At 34.2% G+C, this 21,476-nt stretch overlaps 2 protein-coding genes across 4 annotated transcripts in view; one reads left to right on the forward strand and one right to left on the reverse strand.

Moving 5' to 3' along the window:
* The window catches only part of LOC125678328 (transcriptional protein SWT1-like), a 39,137-nt gene extending 34,624 nt beyond the window's left edge, over nt 1-4,513 (reverse strand). The window contains exons 1-2 of one of the 2 annotated variants that reach the window (XM_048916711.2): nt 3,963-4,513; nt 139-312 (exon numbers count right to left, since the gene is read on the reverse strand). In XM_048916711.2, the coding sequence (XP_048772668.2) occupies nt 139-285 (147 nt within the window). In that variant the 5' untranslated portion in view covers nt 286-312; nt 3,963-4,513. The remainder of the gene's footprint in view (nt 1-138; nt 313-3,962) is intronic. The other variant, XM_048916712.2, reaches the window with a different exon arrangement.
* Nucleotides 4,514-4,659: 146 nt separating this feature from the next.
* Nucleotides 4,660-21,462, forward strand: LOC125678329 (endoplasmic reticulum mannosyl-oligosaccharide 1,2-alpha-mannosidase-like). 2 transcript variants are annotated; one of them, XM_048916714.2, is made up of 11 exons: nt 4,660-5,103; nt 7,862-8,110; nt 9,477-9,668; nt 10,343-10,418; nt 10,845-11,036; nt 11,467-11,615; nt 12,023-12,211; nt 12,552-12,739; nt 15,742-15,865; nt 16,919-17,113; nt 17,380-21,462. In XM_048916714.2, the coding sequence occupies exons 1-11, from the start codon at nt 5,002-5,004 to the stop codon at nt 17,710-17,712; spliced, it is 1,989 nt and encodes a 662-aa protein (XP_048772671.2). In that variant the 5' UTR covers nt 4,660-5,001; the 3' UTR covers nt 17,713-21,462. The 2 variants fall into 2 exon arrangements, with proteins under 2 accessions (XP_048772671.2, XP_048772672.2); XM_048916715.2 differs by having other exon boundaries at nt 9,477-9,593.
* The last annotated feature ends 14 nt before the right edge of the window (nt 21,463-21,476 follow it).

Raw genomic sequence — 21,476 nt, forward strand, 5'->3', positions numbered from 1 at the left:
GTTTCAGAGAACTTGCATCCACACAAAGTCAAGTGGAACAGATGGACACGAGTATTTCTAAGTTCCCTTCCACATTAAAATGGGTCTTTTTTTTTTATACTTGTAAATGATAATGTTAATCTCAAGCAATCAACTTACTAGATATGGTTTAAGGAATGCAGGCATATCCCATGTTGACACTCCTGTCAAGGTATTGAAATAGTATACCCTGTCCTGATATGTCCTAGACTGCTTAACGACCCAACCATTTGGCAATTCTTGTTTCTCATGTTTTTTGTGACTCATTTTACATAATGGTCAAAAAGATAATATCTGAAAAAAAATAAAATTGCAATGGTTATAGATAACAAGTATTTGTCTAATAAATCCTGTACAATTACACCAAATGTTGAATTGCTCTATATGTAATACGTTTGATTGAAGTAAGTAAAAGTGATGTTTGTTTACAGGTGTTTATGAATAGAACCCCTCATGATATAACCCCTGGGCTGCAGGGGTCAAACAATATAGCACTTCCACTACTCAATGCCAAATGTGATACAAGAGATTCAAGTGTTTTCAATTTCATGTGATTATAATTTGGGGCCTTTTTTGAGACTATTCATACATGTGCAGATTAAGAATATTTCTCTTTTACCCCCCCCCCCCCTCCCCTTTATGCACATCTCTATCTACTGGTATTCAAAATAATAAAATTCATATAATAATCCCCTTGTAAATGTAGCATGGGCATGTTCCAGAAGAGGAAATTAGAACAATATGTATAATATTGCACACAATCCTAGTTTTGATACAATGATGAACTATATATGAACACCCTCTCTTTGTTGTTGTAAGGATACATTGAGATTTATTCACAAGCCTAGAATTAATTAATGAATTAATTGGCATGGTTGGTTATGGGGGGGGGGGGGGGGGGGGGGGGGGGGGGGGGGGGGGGGGCGTCATCGTGGTTTGCATTAACGTACATGCCAAGGCATCGAAACTGGTATATAAATTTGAACAGTTTTTATTTTTTAATGCAAAAAGTCAACAAAGATTCTTAAAACTTTTTTGTTGCATAAAACAAACTCCTAATTTAGATCCACCACTATCACAGTCGTATTATGACGTACATCAAAATGTAGACCTGACATGTTGTTGTCTTACCCTTCCTTTCATCAGCTTTAAACTTTGTTAAACATAAGGTGCACTGGTTTCTTCTGTAAAATGCATCGTATTGAAAATATTGAATCGTGCAATACATATATCGTGATGGGGCGTATCATTTCAGCCCTATCTAAACCACAAAATATGAAAAAAGGGTATTTATTTCCTATTGTCTGGTCTTAAAAAAGTGGCCAGTATTATGAGGGAAAATTACACGTTTGTTAACAAATGTGCTATAAAAAGTTACCGATGTCCGGTTTTCAGGAATGGCCAGTTTTGTGAGGATTTCTTTGTAAGGAAATGTTAAGATTTCTGCCAGGATTTTAAAATTTGGCCTTTATTCAAGGAGGACCAGTTTTCTGAGGGGCCAGTTTGAAGAAGTTTCACTGTTTTTGAAATCATATTGGCAGTGCTGTTCACACAGTTTTACAAACTTCAAAGGTTTGCGACAAGACTTGGATATTTTTGTCACACAATTAGTGACTTGGAAAGATTAGATAAGTTTTATTTTATAACATAAGCTCCAGGGAGCTTTTAGACCAACATATAACATACTTATAAAGTAACAAGTAATTAATAATAAACAACAATTACATCATAAAGATAAGGAAAGTTGAGGCAGTCGAGAGCATTCAGTTCAGAACAAGCAGAGCTCCGGATAAGGTGCGTATCAGCGTAAATACTCATTACATTTTACCAAATATGCATTTAAGTTGAAAATCATGCATACAATTACGCATTAGCGAATGTAAATATGCTTTACACTCCCAAAGTAATGCGTATTAGGCCGCGTATTTGTGATACATGTAGTATATGATATAAATATGAATTATCTATTCATATGAATTGAGGTTAGCCCAGGGCTTGATCATACATGATATTTAGCGCTATGAAATACGTTTTGATGACAATCACAATTTTGAAAAATTGGAGGAGTTAACTCAAAACACTATTATATAGGCCTACTTGTTATACTTTCTTTCTTAAAGAGTTAGTGTGCGGTCGAAAGCACAGAAAAAAAACTTGTATTATCAATCATGGACGAATGATATACAGAATTGGATCTTATCGCAATTCACCTTTGAATTAGAACGCTTTGGCCGATATAGTATTGTGTTGTGTGACGATACAATTGAATCTGTTTGTAATACAATTGCGAAATGCAACAGAAACTCTCATTGGTCCATATGTATAAGTCCGCCCAAATTCCCTTATACGGGAGTAGTCGGCATTTGAAAACATGACGGCCAGATGGAAACAAACTTCAAAGGAAAAGTTGTATTCTTGTGTTGTTGTCTCATAAATTTAATATTAAACAAATCCTAACATATTTTCCTACTATACCTTGTGTCCAAACATACCTTCAAATATTTATTAAAGCCCCATACGACCCAAAAACTCGCAGCTTTTGATGATTTCGTTCGTTGACGTAGCCATGTTAGGTAGCCAGTCAATTCGAATCCCGGCCCGGTTCATTTCCATACTTGCACAATGACGTCTAGATATGAACTATTCCCCAAAAATATTTTAAATAATATATCATCCCAGTTCCATTAAATGATAATTATTCAAATAGCTAAACTCCCGGCTTTCATCAGTCTGGGCCGGTCTCCATCTCTGCCACACGAGTGGTAATTTAAGGACCATAATGGGCTTATGTAGCATTTTTGTTAATCAAGAGCTTATTTTACCTTTACAAAAATTTAATTTCTATTAATTATTCTTGTTGATAATAAATGAAGAGCGAATACATAACTTACAACCAATTTTATGAATAGATACTAATACACATGTAGCAACAGAGTTCGAATTGACCGGCTACCTAACATGGCTACATGAACAAACAAAATCATTTGAAGTTGCGAGTTTTTGGGTCGTGTGTGGCTTTAATGAATATTTGAAGGTATGTTTGGAGACAGTAAAGTAGGAAAATATGTTAAGATTTTTTTTATATTGAATTTATGAGACAGCAGCCTCAACCGTGTGCAGCTTTTTGTGCCCCGTAAATCGAAAGTTTTTATAAGAGGTGGATCTGTATCACAATATTTTTTCAGAGAGCTACAGTTCTCCAGCTAGTAATTTTCTAGTCCGTCCATCTTATCTGATCACCTGAATCCGCTCGAGAAAGTGGGCTGGCTGTAATCGTCAACTCTTGTTGTATTACATCAAACATGTCATTCAAACTGTTCAATCGTCTCATTCAATTGTGTCGTCACACAACGCAATACTATATCGGGTAAAGCGTTCTAATTCAAGGTGAATTGCGATAATCATGTGACCGAGTGTCTGACATATTCAAATTTAATGCAGCAATGATAAATATCAAATTAGTTTTAATAAAAAGAACTACAAAGGATTTTCCCCGTAAATAGCTGGAGCAGCCTTTTAGTATAAGCTTTAAGTTAAAGTTTAACGGAAGAAGTATCGTTTATCTGGTGACATCTTCTGTGCAAAAGAGCAAAGATAATCAGTAAATTAACAAAATACACTTTTGAATTAATACTCATTGATTTGAAAATCAGGGGGTAAATTCTCTTTGTGGTAAAAAAAATTATCTGGAGCTCTGACAAGTTGTCAAAGGTTAAGCAAGTCACAGTGAAGGCAGCAGAAATATGATAAATATATATATATATATAAATTTTCCAACCACATTCATATATACATGTTTGTAATTATAATTGTTATTGTGCATGCTGAGGGTGTGGGGGATGTGTATATTGTTTTATGTCCCTCTCAAGAATTTTTCACTCATATGGAGACGTCACCACTGCCGGTGAAAAGCTGCAAAATTTGGGCCTATGCTTGGCACTTACGGCATTTTCAGCAGGGAGGGATCTTTATTGTGCCACACCTGCTGTGACAGGGGGCCTCGGTTTTGTTGTCTCATTTGACCACCCCATTTAGTCACCTCTTACGACAAGCAAGGAATAATGAGGACCTATTCTAAATCGGATCCCCATGGGATGTGCATGCTGGGTATTTTAAAGTGATCTAAACCCAATACAGAACTTAAGCTGTTTGTGATCTAATATATTATATAACCCTGGGGGAGAGCTAAACTAGGCTGTTTCTGCTGCCTAATCCCATTCATGCACTGAGTATTTGATAAATAGATATTGTTAAAAATTGCTGATCAAAGCATGAACATTACAAAATATGTATGTAGCTGGGCTCGCTTAAACTATAGGTGCTATAGATAAAAATATATAGATATTAAAAGTGAAGTTAAAAAAATCGATGATGTCATTTAAAATAAATGCATGTCTACGAAGAGACATCCAACCTACGATATGCGATTCTAGCACAAATCTGACATGCATGGCTTTCACAATGCCGGAAACTGTTGCTATTGTCGTCCGCAATAACAAAATATCACACAAAATAATATGGACAGGCAAAATATAATATTTTATATATCGACATATTTTTATATTGATAACATTAAACTAAATTTACATGGATATCGAAAGCATTTAATTTTATCGCTTCACCAACTAGTTTACGTATAACGACAATCATAATTCGTATTTGATTTTTGAGCCCGATTGAAAATAGTAGATAATGAATAAAATAATTTTTTTTAATATAATGAATGAATGAATAGATAAATGAAGGAATAAATAAGTGTATAAGTACCCTTTTTATATGCATACATATATTTATCGACGTCGGTAACAGAGTATTTAGTGAAATCAAATCAATCAGGATCGGAAATTTCAGTGTTTACACGTTCAACTTCCGGTCTATTTAGCCGAAGATTAGCAACTTTACAAGCTTTTCAGGCCCTTCATTTATTCGAAATGATATTTGTAAAATGATATTTTATTGGTGCACATTTATGTGAGGGCTATAATGATTGAAGGGGCGCCCCGTCATAACCAAATGACAACCATCCTTGGATTTGACGATTACAGCAATGGAAAAGAGAACAAAAAGAGGCAATCCTTAATCAGGGTTAGCAGCTCAGGAAACTAAAGATAATCTTAGCTAAAGAGTTCATGTCAGACAATATTTTTAATACCTTGTTTGAACACATCCTCACAGTTTTTCGAGAAGTATTCGCACCTATAGACTTTAATCACATTTGGTATAGCAGTTCAGTGAAGCCATTTAAGACCATCAATCTATAATTAGTATAAATAATTTCACTGAGGTTTTATATTTTGATTGCAATTTTTCACAAAATAAGGTATATTTTTAAAAAATGGAATACCAGTTATCATATGTTCGCAATCCTTATGGACATTAGGAAACGCTGCTATTCATATATGATGTTTTACGGTGTGAACATTGAGTCAAACAAAGACCCATTGCATCTTGCAAAAATGACTTTAGACATTTAATCTGCCTATTCATTTAGCGTGAGAATGCAATCAATGTAAACAGTGCATTGTGACTTCATATCAGCTGCAATGTTTTTGCTTTCCCTTTCAAACCGAGCAATAACAAAATATACGAAGGTAGGAGAAAGCTTGTCTGGAATTTAAAAATATTTTTGATACATTCCAAACAATTTATTTACGGGATTGTCAATGAAGTATACTTTAGTGACAGCGATATTTTTCCAGAAGCATTATGGGTAATCCTTATCATTTTTCAGCTGATGAAGAGCAAATCACACGACTTACATGTGTAATTATTGGAGCAAGCTCGTCACTTCACAATGAGAACTCAATAAAATTGTAATGAATAGAGCAAGACTAATCTTTTATGAGATATGAACCATGTTTGAAATATAAGAATTCCAGAATTGAGACAGATTTCTGGTATGAAATAGATCTTTTATGAAATAGACAATGTCTTAAAGAGATAGTTCATTTCTTGACCTGATACTTCTTTCATTTTAGTAAATCATTTGGTATTTGTGAAGAATTTCTGAATTGAGACAGATTTCTGGTATGAAACATATCTTGTATGAAATAGACAATTTTTTGAAGAGATAGTTCATTTCTTGACCTGATACTTCTTCAATTTTTTAAAATCATTTTGTATTTGTGAAGAAACTTTTTTTACTGTATACTGAGTAGATTCAGAGAAATATATAACATATATAGATATGTTATTAGAACATGAATATATCACATATTATATAATGTCTCTGGTAGATGCAAACTAACTATCACAGCACTGCAATATATTATGGTAATGGTGTATTTTTATTTTAGAAAACTATAGGATTAAAACACCCATCGTCTAAAGCCACAGTCTTGAGTCCGCATATATAGCTTTCTCCCAGATGGGAGAGGATCGTACATGTTGGCTGTGGTTTGTGACGATGATTAGACCTAACTAATGAGTTTAATATCCATGGATATGCAACATGAATAATTCATTTCCTATAACTGATAGACTTTCTTTGGTTACATGACAGTGTATGTAAGGAAATAGACCTTTGATTATGACTTAAACCATAACTTTGTGCACATGTGTATAGCCAAACAGAATGTGTCATTCTAGTTGCATAGGTACATGTAATAAACATTTTACTACCACCTAAACATATCACATAAGTATTGTGTATCTGAGTCTTATAATTAATAACAGTCAATTCTTTTCAAAAGTCTTGCCTAACTAATTTATTTCAAAGCATGTTTAGACACATTTTTGAAAATAAAAAAATTGGACATTGAGTAAAGTAAGTTTCTATATCATTCACTTATATGTAGCGTAAGGGAAACTCGTTATAAATGAATAAAATTGAGAACTGTTTACATTTCATTGCTTTATTCCATTAATAAAAATAATGAGCTGATTGACATTAAAGCATATGTGTGGTGATTGAACTTGTCTATTTTTGATAGGTCATGTAAACTTGATTGTTAAATTTTGAGCAAATAAACATTTTAATAGGTAAATATTTTTAATTGATAATTTGAAATTGATACACATAATACATGTACATGTATACATATTTGTAGATAAAATATAACCCCATGAGTTTCTTGTCCTATTGCAGTGCTACTTGTCTTTGCCACTTGTTTGCAACAATAAATATAAAAACCATATTATACGTTGCCAGACATCATGCAGTATCTAGCCTTTATATAACTACAGCTAGAACACCCTCCACACTCCAGCACTCATGAAATGTAGAATATAACTCTCAAAATTCTCTATCAATATACAGTCTACCGTACTCTGGATGTATTGAAATTCAGGGGACCGACCTGAATTGTTCATTATATCCAAAGTTCATTATAACCAATATTGAACTACATGTATATGAATAATGTTACTAGGGATTTAATTCTTACATCAATATAACAGATACTTCAGTATAAGTAAAGTGGACTGTATGGTCCAATATTTATAGGTTATAGACTTTGTATGGGAACATATGACGACCGAGTATTTTGGTGTGTGCACGGACCGAGCTTGCGAGGTCCGTCCGCGACAAAAAACGAAGTCGTCATATGTTCCCATACAAAGTCTATAACCTTTTTATTATGTACTTTCAATTTCATTTAGAAACTAACAATGATTTATTTTTAACAATTTCTTTATTGGTTTAACTGAGTAAAAAAATGAAAAACACGTAAAAATTGAAAATTAACGACGTACCAATTTGCTTGTGTATTGATTGTGACGTAATGTTTGTGGGCCGGGATGTTTCAGGGCATATATCGCGTGATATATGCCCGCAAACTTTTAAAGAAAAAAGAAGAGATGAAATTGAAAGTATATAATAAATGTTTATATTCTTTTGTTTTAGGTGTGGAAGAGATTGTCCAGTTTGCAAAGAAGCGTGATATGTTTTGTGTTACTACTAGGAGGAATAAGTGCGTTATACATAGTGAATTCGGTACGTCAGGGCCGTACAGGAAGATGGACACAGGATGGACCTAGAGAACTCGCTGACTTCCTGGACTCCAAGGAAAGACAAAAGATGGAGCAAGAGAAACGAGAATATATTCAGAAAATGAAGGAGAAACATGCTCAACAGCAGGTCATGGAAATCGTGGTAAGTATAAATCTTTTTACATGTTACAGACCCTGAAACGTGCTACTACACCTTAAAAACGAACCGAACCGTTCCGTGCAAGAAACGAACCGTACCGTTCAAGAAACGTACCGTACCGTGCAAAAAACGAACCGTACCGTTCAAGAAACGTACCGTCCCGTTCAAGAAATGAACCGTATCGTTCAAAAAGCGTACCGTACCGTGCAGGATAATATTATGCAAACCCCGCCCCCAAAAGCCCGAAAGCGTACCGTACCGTGCAGAAAGCGTGCAATTTATGTCACGTGACCCACTTTTTCAGCCACAGTATATTATTTTCACAATGGCGCCCGATGGGAAAGGAGGTCGTAGACTATCGCTGGCTATTCGAAGCATTATCCTCAAACATCACGAAGCTGGGTTATCAACTGTGAAAATCACCGAGATGCTTAAAACAAAGTACGATTTCAAAACTACGCGGCAAAGTGTTAGAAGATTTCTAATTCGCTATGAGACGAATTATGAATGACTGAATGCTGACAAAAAAGGACATACAAACTTCACGTGCAGATATCCTGGATCTTTCATAATGCCAATGATAAATCACAATAAATGTGAAGTGCAGAAAATAATCATTGTGTCATTTGCGACTTTAGTGTATTCAAAACAAAATTCACTTCTTCTTAAAAACTTTTCCAATTTAGGCACTGTAATTTATATCCGGAAACTTAATACGCCTTTGTTTTTACACTTACGCACGCCCATGTCGGGGAGCAGTTCATGTAACAACTTTTTATAAAATCGTAAATTAATAAATGTCTGATGAGAAATGAAAAACAAATTGAAACGTAATAACAACCATTAAGACTTAGACTTAAGCAAATTCTAAAAACTTTTATTCATAACTTTTATGTACGTTATCAATATGGAATTATTCCATCGAAGCAATCAAAAATAACGTCTCATTTCCCCATGTGCACATTCTAACACAACCACAAATCCTGCAGCCGATAATCAAAGAGCCGAATAAGACCGATCGAGTGAAAACAAACTATCGAAACGTACAATTTATACGAAGTCAAAGCGTTCAGGCCACGCCCACCTCATTAATAAAACGTGCAAACCGTTCACAAAGCGTGCAGCTATTTTTAGCAAACCGTACCGTGCAAGAAGCGAACCGTACCGTTCAAGAAGCGTACCGTACCGTGCAAGAAACGAACTGTACCGTTCAAGAAACGAACCGTACCGTTCAGAAAACGAACCATACCGTTCATAAAGCGTACCGAACCGTATCGTGCAACTGGTGTAGTAGCACGTTTCAGGGTCTGTACAACACCAGTAATTGAAACTGTGTACTTCTAATGAAGGAGTTGTTGTTTATATTCAGAAAAAGAACAAAGAAAATACAAAGAGGAAGAAAGGGCCACCATCAGGGAATAGAGGAGCTAAGTTAGGCCAGGGGGCAGACATGGATCAAATACCCGACGAGAAAGAGCGACAATTGGTAAGGGACGAGCGGTATCCCCATGGGAACGAGGATGAGGATAATGACAAAGACGACAATGTTGATGGGCATTTAGTAAGGGAGACACAACAGATGATATTTTTAATTGACAATTTTGCAGCTCTGATCATTATAATGACTGAAGAGTATACAGTAAAGCATAATTGTAAAAAAAAAACTTAGGTCCGTCAGAAATACTTAGCTATTCATATGGATTTATATTCAATTAATTGTAGTACTTGTACATGTAAGCAATATTCCCACTGCATATTGTACATTGTACATACTGTAGATTCCTTATTTTATGTGAGTACTTTTAAAATATGGCGAATGAATCGTGTGAACATAATTTTGTGTGTAGTCTGTTAATCATGAGTTTTTACATGTATTTTAACAACAGAAAAATAAAACCGAATAATTTTATTTCATGAGTGATGCCTCTCGTGAAATTATGCAGTAATAAATTTCTCATGTATATTTCGGAATCTACAGTAATCATCTACTAACTTGTGAAATAATTGTACACCAATGTGCTTCCACAATTGTAAATTATCTAAAACCCAGAGTTAATGTACATATTCTGTATTAAAATGTCTTCTCTCTTTTATTTTAAACTTTAAAATACAAAGATATCAAATCAAATAGAAAGAATATACATGTATGCACTTGAAAGTTTTAGTTAATTTCTTACAAAAAGAGTGAAATACAACCCAATGCACAGTGTGTGACTATAGTCTTGTTTTCTTCAGAATTTGCCTCCAAAGTCTGCAGGTGATGATTTAGTTGTGGATCAAGCAAGTGATGGAACATATGACTATTTTGATCGTAAGTAAACCTACATACAATATTAGGTCTGTGAGCATACATCATTGCCTATCAGGTGTCATCCATTATACACTTTTGGAAATTTTCTACATATGAGACTACTTGACTCACCAAAATTGGAGTGTAACGTCTTTGAGGATAGAAGAGCAAAATATGATTTTCAATATCACTGTTTCTTTCAGGCTTAAGGGATGGGGTCAAAATTAAAGAGAGTGATAAAAAAAATTTTTAAATCTTTTTCTTTACTCCAGAACATGTAGGAAACAAATGTTTATACATGTATATAATTGTGTGTAGCTTTCAGTGATAATTGTATTTTCATTTGTCAACGTAAAATTTTCTCAATAACCTTTCAAATGAATTGACTATAAGGATGTATCAGAGTCTTAAATTGCTTTTAATGTCTTTTTCACATTTCAATTTTAGCTCAGAGACAGTATTCAGAAAAGCAAAAAGCAATTCAAGATGCCTTTAAATTTGCCTGGAAGGGATATAAACAGCATGCGTGGGGCCATGATGAATACCATCCAATCAGCAAGAGTCATTCTGAGTGGTTCGGTGTGGGTCTTACCATTGTAGATTCCATTGATACAGCTATCATCATGGGACTTAAAGATGGTAAGTATGTGAATGAAATATAGCTTACTCGACTTCTGTCAAAGTCACTTCTATTGAAAATAAAATAAATACCAATTTACACTATATCTATATGTTTCAGACCATTGGTAGACGTACATGTATTTAAGGTTTTAGGTATGATAATGCAGGACATACTTAATTCTTACATATGAAACACTCAATCTTTGAAGCCTGTTTTAAACAAAGTAAGGAAAAGATACTTATATCTTATAAGAACTATTTAGAGTGTTTGTAGGAGAAAATTGTGCATCGCAATAGAGTGATTAAGATGTGCTTATGTATGATGCTACATTGCCGATATGAAATATAGATCACAGGTCCTGGGTTTGATCTTCAGCAGAGGCAAATAAAATGTAACCGAGTCAGACGAGTACACAGCGTATCACGGATTATCGTGTTTGCATTTCAGAGTATTTGGAGGCCAGAGAATGGGTAGACAAGTCCTTGACTTTTGACAAGAATAAAGATGTAAATTTATTTGAGATCACCATTCGTGCACTGGGAGGTCTGCTCTCTGCTTATCACCTGACAAAGGATGAGGTGTTTAAAACCAAGGCTGTGAGTATGATATTCCAAGACAGGATAAATGTATTATAAATATCAATAATGGTACAGTCCAAGTTTGAAGAATTTTAAGATTTTTCTCAGAGAATTGGATTTTTTTTTTATCAGGAATCTAATTTAGATTTTACTAATGAATATTTCAGAATTACTGAATTTCAAACCTGCAATATTTCATATTGTTATACCATTCTAAGTATATGTATGATTTTTCTTTCAAAATTCACTAATTCATATTGAGGGCTTACTATAAATCTTTTACCTGAAATCTCATTAAGATATTGAAGTATGTAAGGTACCACTGTGTTCAAACTGTCTTTCCTAAACTATTATTTAGTTTTATACACGTCCACATCAAAATGAATACGTACAAGCACTCAAAAGTAATTTCATCACTGCTGTAGAGAGACTTGGGGAATCGACTTTTGCCGTGTTTCAAATCACCATCCAAAGTTCCGTTCTCTGATGTGAACTTGAGGACCGGCAATGCTCACCCTCCTAGATGGGGCCCTGACAGCAGCACCTCAGAGGTGACTACTATACAGCTGGAATTCAGAGACCTCAGCAGAGTCACAAAGGATACCCGATATGAGGTCAGGTGGAAAATCAAATTATTGTACATGTATATATGTACTGCAACTGTTGGTGCATTATTACGTAAAATAGTTACACATATTGTGGTTAATTTAAGCTGTATCGCTGGATTCTTTACTAGACCAAAGAGAACTGACCCAAATCAAAACAGTGCATTTTTTTGGTTAAATTTCTTTATGTATTATGCAAGTACTCCTTTAATTATTCAGTCTGATTACAATCACTACCTAGGATATCATTTTAACAGAGAGTCAGTAAGACTGAGAAACATAGGCCTGACAGACTTAGGAATGTAATATATTTAAAACCTGTATTTATAATTTCTACACAATTTTGCAGCATGCAATAGATGTAGTGTCCGAGCATGTTCACAGTCTACCTAAGACCGATGGGTTAGTGCCAATCTTCATCAACGCTAACACAGGATCTTTCCGAAATTCAGCCACCATAACGTTTGGTGCCCGAGGAGACAGTTACTATGAGTATTTGTTGAAGCAGTGGATACAGACAGGCAAAAAGAAGGATTAGTAAGTATCATATCAAAAGTATTTGGATCTCATTGATGTTACACTTAGGTTAGGGCTATTCCAGAAATAAATACATGAGGGGGTCGGGAGGCACCTTTTGTATATACCAAGCACCCATAAAAAAAAATAAAAAATTACCCCATGACCCATCAAATTAATAAACTCATTTTACAATGACCCATCTAATAAAAAAAAAAAACTAACCAGACCCACCACAAAAATATTTTTAAAAATGAAAACGGTACAAATCTCGCGAGGTTTTCGGGACAAACATTCTAGTCAATGACGCGGTAATGCCTGTGCGACATTGTATCACAGTAGTTCTGAAGAAACGATGTCACATCAACAATCAAAGGCATCTATGGCGGGAATGTTGGAAAGATTGGGAGTCCAAACGATGCTATTATCATGAAATGGGTATGGATATGTTTTTCCACGAATCGTTCGTCTTCTAATGGAGCCCGCGCCCGGAGGCCTCTATATCATCATCACACCGACTGATAAATATAGCGCATCGGTACCCTCGTATAAATCAACTAAGGTTTGCCTATTTTTATTAGAAAACGGAATACCTATTGGTTTCAAAATATTCCCAAAATCGATGCACTGTAAACTGTAATAATCTACAGAACAGAGTTCGCCGCCATCACGTCCAAAGGGACCCTACTAAACGCGCCTCTAATTTGAAGAGTGCCGTAATGAAAAGTTATGCGCTGCAAAGAGCGACAACTCGAATAGTTCTATGTTACTTCCGATTGCCGATTTCGAAAGCAGCATTTCGAAAGCACGTTTTCAATTTTCCCTCCGACGTTTTGTAACCAACACAACAAGAGCGACAATAAAAATATTCTGAAAACTCAACACCCACATGGCACAAAATAAAACAATAGAAACTACCCACTACCCATAATAAATATTTTTTTAACAGTCCAACCACGGACCAATTAAAATATGAAAAAATACGACCACCCATACAAAAAAATATCGTTTGCCGCCCGACCCCCCCATTTGATCATTTCTGGAACAGCCCTTAGAGAAAAATACATATATGATGGTATGTAAGATGTTAATGTGGAAATCAGGCCATTTCGCAATGAAACAATTTATCACCCAAAAGGCTATCCAAATATTAGTGTCAATATGGGTCACATATATCATGAAATGCATGATGCATGTAGTTCTAGATATACTGCTGTCTCGGATTAGATTTTTCATAGATGTAATAAGATAGTGAAATATATGTAGATCATACAGACTAGAAAGTGTCTTTATATCTCGTATGTAAGCTGTGTTATGGTCACACAAGACACATTCTGCCATTTTTATACCCCCCGCAACAAGTTGTGGGGGGGTATACTGGAATCGGGTTGTCCGTCTGTCTGTCCGTCCGTCCGTCTGTAGACGCAATGGTTTCCGGGCTCTAAAGCATTATCCTTTCCACCTACCGTCACCATATCATACATATGGACTACCCATGGGATGAAGATGTTCCCTATCGATTTTGGGGTCAAAAGGTCAAAGGTCAAGCGCACTGGACATCGAAGTAGCAATATGGTTTCCGGGCTCTAAAGCGTTATCCTTTCCACCTACAGTCACCATATTATACATATGGACTACCCATGGGATGAAGTTGTTCCCTATCGATTTTGGGGTCAAAGGTCAAGCGCACTGGACATCGAAGTAGCAATATGGTTTCCGGGCTCTAAAGCGTTATCCTTTCCACCTACAGTCACCATATCATACATATGGACTACCCATGGGATGAAGGTGTTCCCTATCGATTTTGGGATCAAAAGGTCAAAGGTCACGTGCACTGGACATCGAAGTAGCAATATGGTTTCCGGGCTCTAAAGCATTATCCTTTCCACCTACAGTCACCATATCATACATATGGACTACCCATGGGATGAAGATGTTCCTGATCGATTTTGGGGTCAAAAGGTCAAAGGTCACGCGCACTGGACATCGAAGTAGCAATATGGTTCGGTTTGTCATGCCATTTGTTTTTTACACTCAGAAAAGAGGTAGTTTATACCTATTACCAACACCCTTTGGGAGATTGGGGTAAGCGGAGGGTAATCTTAGTGAGCATTGCTCACAGTACCTCTTGTTTTTCTAAATCTATTTCTTCATTTTCTGGATATTAAGTTTTAAATGATTTCCAAAATAGGTTTAATTTTATTTTGTAGAAATATTACTATACTTTGTATATTGGCCTGGTTAGCTCACCTAAGTAGTAATACAAGAGTCACAAGTTCAATTTCGATTGATCCAATGATTTCTCTCCCCTTCTGTGCTATCATAACTTAGTCTTAAAGTGCATAAGACTTGACTTTACATTTTTATTGCCACAACTAGGAAGTATCAAATATGCTAACTATAAAACAGACATGGTAATATACCCCAAGTTTTTTTTTTTAGATACAAGATAGGATGCAAGTGAATTGTACTTGAAATGTCACAAAAAATTATGTATTATTGAGAAAGTACCATGTGTCCTTAACCTAGTACTCTAGTACTCTAGAACAATATACACTGTATCTAGAAGAATATAACTGATGTCAAATACATTAAACAAATTTGGGTGAAATTATTCAAATAGTTATTTGCCTTCATGTTAAAAAAATATATACATTTGTATATACAAATGTAGTACAATTTTGTGGAATGTCAAATTTGGTGCTCCATACGATTTACATAATTTATATCTCAAATTTGAAAAGGTTGAATTAGGAAACAATATATTTCTTTAGCAGTATTAACATTCATGCAATGTAGATTTCAAACATTACAAAGCAATGAATCATCCTCTGCATTATTCTTATAGACATCATTTTGTGAAAATTCAATACTTATCATTGATAAAATTTATATGCACTCTAATTTTAAATTCGAAATATTCATGTAGGCAGTCTGACAATTATATCTCAGAATTTTTGTTTGTTCAAATTATAATAGTGTTTTCACCTGTGATATGTCTTTATTGTGACTTGTATTTGTAGTTTGAAAAAAGATTATATGGCTGCAGTAGGGGGCATTAAAGCTCATTTACTGAGAGAATCAGAACCTAATAAACTCCTGTACATTGGTGAACTACTGGGAGGGAGGTCATTTAGTCCAAAAATGGTGAGTACACCTGCATATAAAGCCTGGTCTGATTAAAATCAAACCTCTCATTTCGCTCAATATACGGATAGTCGCTGCATGCAAAATGGTGAATTTCATAACCCAGGGTCATGACTTTAGGATGAGTCCAAATTAGTCATATCTTTTGATGTTTTAATGTTAATACACCTATTATTTAAAGACTTTCATCAGTGTATGCACTTTGGAGGGCAGTGAAGTTTTTTCTAGAATTCATAGCCCATGGAAGTAGTGATACTTTTTCACTAGTATTCAGGTGACCAATATTAGCCTGGGGGCCTCTTGTTAGTTCATGTTAGACCCAATTCTAGCATCTTAATCAAATACATGTAATATAAACACTGTATCTCAATTGTTGATGAGCACTTCATTAACCTAAATTCAGGAGCATTGAATTCAATTTCCATCAAGGGGCTTCTTTGCAATTAAATTTTTCCATGCAATATGCCAGTGAGAATCCAAGTTCCTTTGAGTTGTTGTGCAAGATGTTCTAAAATTTCATGCACAAAAAATTGTCAGAAGATATACTGCTGTATCTATGTACATTGTACATCATGTAGTAAGTTGCTGTCTTTCATTAGCCCCGATCTGTATGATGGAGTCTAGCACATCGAATCCCGAAGTTTGTACTAATTAATGACATACATGTATCATATTGTACAGGTGAAAATGCATTGTAATTTTAAGTATTTTGCCACATTTTAGATAGATTTCCACAACAGCTTTTGTGTGATTATAATCCAATTAAAAAAATTTCCACAAAGAATTAGGGTGAAAAGGGCAAATTTAAATATAACCAGTAGATGGTACTTTATGTCACTTTTACAACGTATTACATAGTGTATCACTACATAATACGTTGTAAAAGTAAGGATATACAGTATTACACAATACAATCCAATGTTTCACATAGGGGCACTATAGGGTTGATCTTAATCAAACGTGTATCTGGGCCCTGTAGTATTTCTTTGATGATTTATTATCAGTAATAGTAAAACAGAAGTTTAAATTATTATTACGTATTCATTTGTACAGGATCATCTAGTGTGTTTTATGCCTGGAACCTTGGCTTTGGGGTATCAGAATGGCCTTCCACAAGATCACATGGAGATAGCTATCAAATTAACCAGAACTTGCTATGAAATGTACAACAAAATGCCAACCAAACTCAGTCCAGAAATTGTTTATTTTAATCAAGCTCCAGGATCTAGTGATGATCTTATTGTTAAAGTAAGTGTTTTAAAAAATTTGGTGAATATTTAGCCTTTTACTTTTAAATTGAAATGAAATCAAATTCTCTTTACTAAGTCTATATCATGAATTAAATTGAAATGAAATCAAATTCTCTTTACTAAGTTAAAATTATGAACTTTTTGTTGTGACCTTTTTATAATTTCTATCACCATATCAGGGTTTAGTACATGTACGTATATTACCAAAGCATTTTCTATAAAAAACACTTTTTATGATGTATTATGTTTCCTCCTTGTCTTCAGCCACTGGATGCCCACAACCTATTGCGCCCAGAAACAGTGGAGAGCTTGTTTTACATGTATCGGTTTACACGGGACAAGAAGTACAGAGAGTGGGGCTGGCAAATCTTCTTGGCCTTCATGAAATACACCAAGATTGACGGAGCAGGTTTCTCCTCCATAAATAATGTCAAGAGTCCAAGTAACCCAGGATACAAAGATAAATTAGAAAGCTTCTTTCTTGCAGAGACACTCAAATATCTCTTCTTGTTATTCAGTGATGATCCAAAACTTATTCCTCTGGACAAGTTTGTGTTCAACAGTGAGGCTCATCCCCTGCCAATTTACACCGAGTAGTTCAAGTTTGATGAGTAGAATGAATATGTGTGTGTGTGGTTAAAAATACATTGATTTTGTAGTACATGTGTACAAGATGTAGTGATTTTCTAGGAGTAACTCCTGGGGAGTGTGTGGATGATATACTATGTGATAGTAGAATGAAGACACAACCCTGAATTTGCTCATTACTGATATGAACTAATTTATTTCTGCGATTTCAAGAGATTTATCAACGAGACATTTTCCCAATCATTCATTTTATCTATTTCTATGTATAACAGTAGACATAATATTTTCCTTTTTGTACAAATTTTGTGATGTCCATTGTCTTATAAGAAAACAGACATCAGTACCAGCATACCTAAAATTCAAGTACATTCTTATTTCAAGTCTAAAGAAGAAGCGTTTTGCATAAGCAAAGGTACATATAAATAAGTGAATCCACAATATTTCTTGTGCATGTAATGTATGTTAAAATAGCAAGAACAGAAATATTTGTAATATGCAACTAAATTCAAACATACTTCAAAATTAGTTGACTTGACCAAATTGGGATACCTTAATCAATATGTGATTTGCTTGTGTCGAACACAATCTATGATAATCACCAATACCTACAATGTAGTTCAAAGCACAAGAATGCACACAAATAATTTAAAGGCAATAATGATAATTGCTTTGAAAGTGTATACTGGGGTGGGTGATAATTACAGTTAATGAAAAGCAATTAAAGTAAGTTTGTTAAAATGGCCATGAATATAATTCATTCTGAATCCTGTATAGATAAGTTTAGATAGGCATGATGAAATGCTCAAAAATGATTATTTTCACCACTTACAAATCTGCAGAATTATACACACTTCCCTGAAACTACGAGTACATGTGTGACCCTACAAACAAAAGTCTATCTACAGTATACTATTACACATCTTGACAGTCAACAGGGAATAGAGCATCACCTTTGGCTAGCAAAGATGACTATTACAGTACTGAACTAAATCACAGAATAGCTCTAACTTATTAATGATCCTAGATGATTGTGCAATTCTATATCGGATTTTATCTGAATTGTTTATGAATTTTGTTCGTAAATATTTTTTGTCTCTGTTTATATTATTAGTTTATAAACACTAGTAGTAGTTGGGGTGTACAGAAAAAAATTATTTTGTATCTCCATCTGTAAATTTTTTGCTAATATTCATGTCCCGTTGTGAATAAGAGGGGCATTTGTATTTGTGAATTGGGTGTTCAACAGTCCAGCTGATTACTTGTAAAACCCTTTAATTGATATTGACGAAAACTTCATAGGCAGATTGAATCTTAGGTCAAAGGTCATGCAGTTTTCTATGATCCTTACACCAAATGTTGTTCCACTGATTGAGTTAACTGATAATCATAAACATGTTAGTCATTACTAATAAAATGAAATGACTCCGGATTTACAGATCTCAATAGGTCGCCATTCTTTCTAATATGCATATCGTAAAATGCATATACATGTAATACATCAAACCAATGTCTCATGATTGATATAGCACCTCTACTTGTTAGTCATCAAACTTCATAGGCGGACTACTTGTAATAGATGGCACCTATTGATTTTGATGTGAAGATCAAAGGTCACCACATTTGCATCATCTGCTATACAAACTTTTTTGTTACATATTTTGTCATATCTAATATCTTCATATCTATTTTTTCTGAATGATAGAAGAAACAGAATTCATGAGAGTGATGGTGAGTGAGAGATATCTGTGTATATATGGAGTTTTGTAAACAGTGAAACATGCTAGGTGTATTACCCACAAAGTATTGGTAAATGTAATATGGTAGCATGTTTTTACCACGCACATGCATATGATGACACCCCTGGCTTATTTTCTATTGACCAATTCCTGTCACAGAACATTTAGGAGTTCAAATATGTGTGTACCTATATAACTCCTATAAATATATCTTGGTATTCTATATGCAGGTTGAGTAAGTTTAGGTATCATATGTTGAATGGCTATTACAATACTGTGATAATGATTGAAATTGTTTGTATGTTTGTTATTGATGTCAAAGAAAAATATCCTGATGCAATAAGATAGCAGTTCAACAAATTATGGAGAGTTCCTGTGTGCTGTGTGTGTGTTATATACATGTAGTGAAACTGTTTATTGTATATAGTCATCGTGTATTATTTTGAATCCAGTAGCGAATCGTTGTGTATTGTGTTTACTATTTTGTTTACATGGTCTTGCTTCACATTCCTAGTCGATTACATTTATTTCCAATTTTGATGTATTTAATTGATATACTTTGATGTAATTGTAGAATGATAACAATTAGTAGCTTAAGATGTAATCATTATATATGTATTACTACATGTAAAACATTCAATTAAATTGGTGCCAACATTTTGTAGCCAACTCATTGTTACATTAATTATCTCAATAGTTTCCATTCTTCCTGGAGTAAAGATGTAACAGATATGGTTTCAGAAAAGAATGAGTTTGGTATAATCATGTTTTACAGTAAAACGCTGTTGTTTTTCTTAATATTTTAATGGTGAGGTATTCTCATTTTAAATGCTACTAAGAAAATATTTAGAGTATTTATTAACAATATTTATGACACATGTACCTCATGAAATACTTGTTTCCATCTCACCCCGAGCAAGGTTGTTGTTTTTTTTCCCCATATGCTATTGTTTTCATTAATGTGAAGAGACACTACCAGCAATAAATAACCCAAGTCAAAGTCTTTTACATTTGATTTAAGGTGTTATATTTCTTCTCTGCTAAAAAATATTTGGTATACATATATTGTTGTATTTAACTTTTCAATTTAAGAGGGGACCATCATTTAGAACTGTAAAGTTGAATAATATTGTTTTTGACAGAGAACATTTACTTTACAAAGAGCCATGAGAAATTCAGAAATTGTAAGGGATCTTTATTCTGTGGTCTTTGAGTGGTTCTTTTCTAGGGGTAACAATTATTCTTAACATAACAATACAGAGAAGTCGCAATGCCATTGATATTCTGTATTAAAACAGGAGAGGGACTAGTGAGTTGTTAGAACTTGTTCCCAATCCTCTTGATTTATTCAGTAAAAAATGTTGAAAACAAAACACTGTATTAAAGTGAAATATACATGTATTCAGATGACTAGGATTTGAATTTCTATTATGTCTATTATTTATCACAATTGTTTTACTTGTGCGAGTTTCTAAAAGGATATTTCACATTCCTCAAACTAGCAGGATGAGTCTATGATGAGACATAATCCATTTTACAAGTATAAAAGGTTCTCAGTTTTAATTATAACAATAACATATATTTTTAAGTAAAAAGTTGTGTATAACTGTGTGGCTTGAATTATCGTTACAGGTATTTCAAATGTGTTTCAGAATATGGGACAGTGTTTGATTTTTTTTAAAGTGCTTTGATAAAATTGAAGCACCAAACAAATTATGGGTCACGGGTGTTAATATTATACATGTGTACATGATTTTATTCACTCAAAGTATTATCAGTTACTGTTACTATAGATTTGCTAGATGTACACCAAATTGTTTTGTAGTACTGTCCTTTTAACATATGAATTATAACGCTCATTTCATTTTGTAGAGTTTGTGTACATGGTGTGTGTGCTTTGTTGAATCAAGATTTGTAATGTGTAAATCCGTTCAGTTTTAATTATTTTACGATATTAGATAGTTTTGTCGATGCGGCATATTTCATACATATGTTTAACATTAAAATTTCTAAGCACACAGACTGTTGTGGTTGTAA

The sequence above is a fragment of the Ostrea edulis genome, chromosome 2 (assembly GCF_947568905.1).
Source record: "Ostrea edulis chromosome 2, xbOstEdul1.1, whole genome shotgun sequence".
NCBI classification, from domain to species: domain Eukaryota; kingdom Metazoa; phylum Mollusca; class Bivalvia; order Ostreida; family Ostreidae; genus Ostrea; species Ostrea edulis.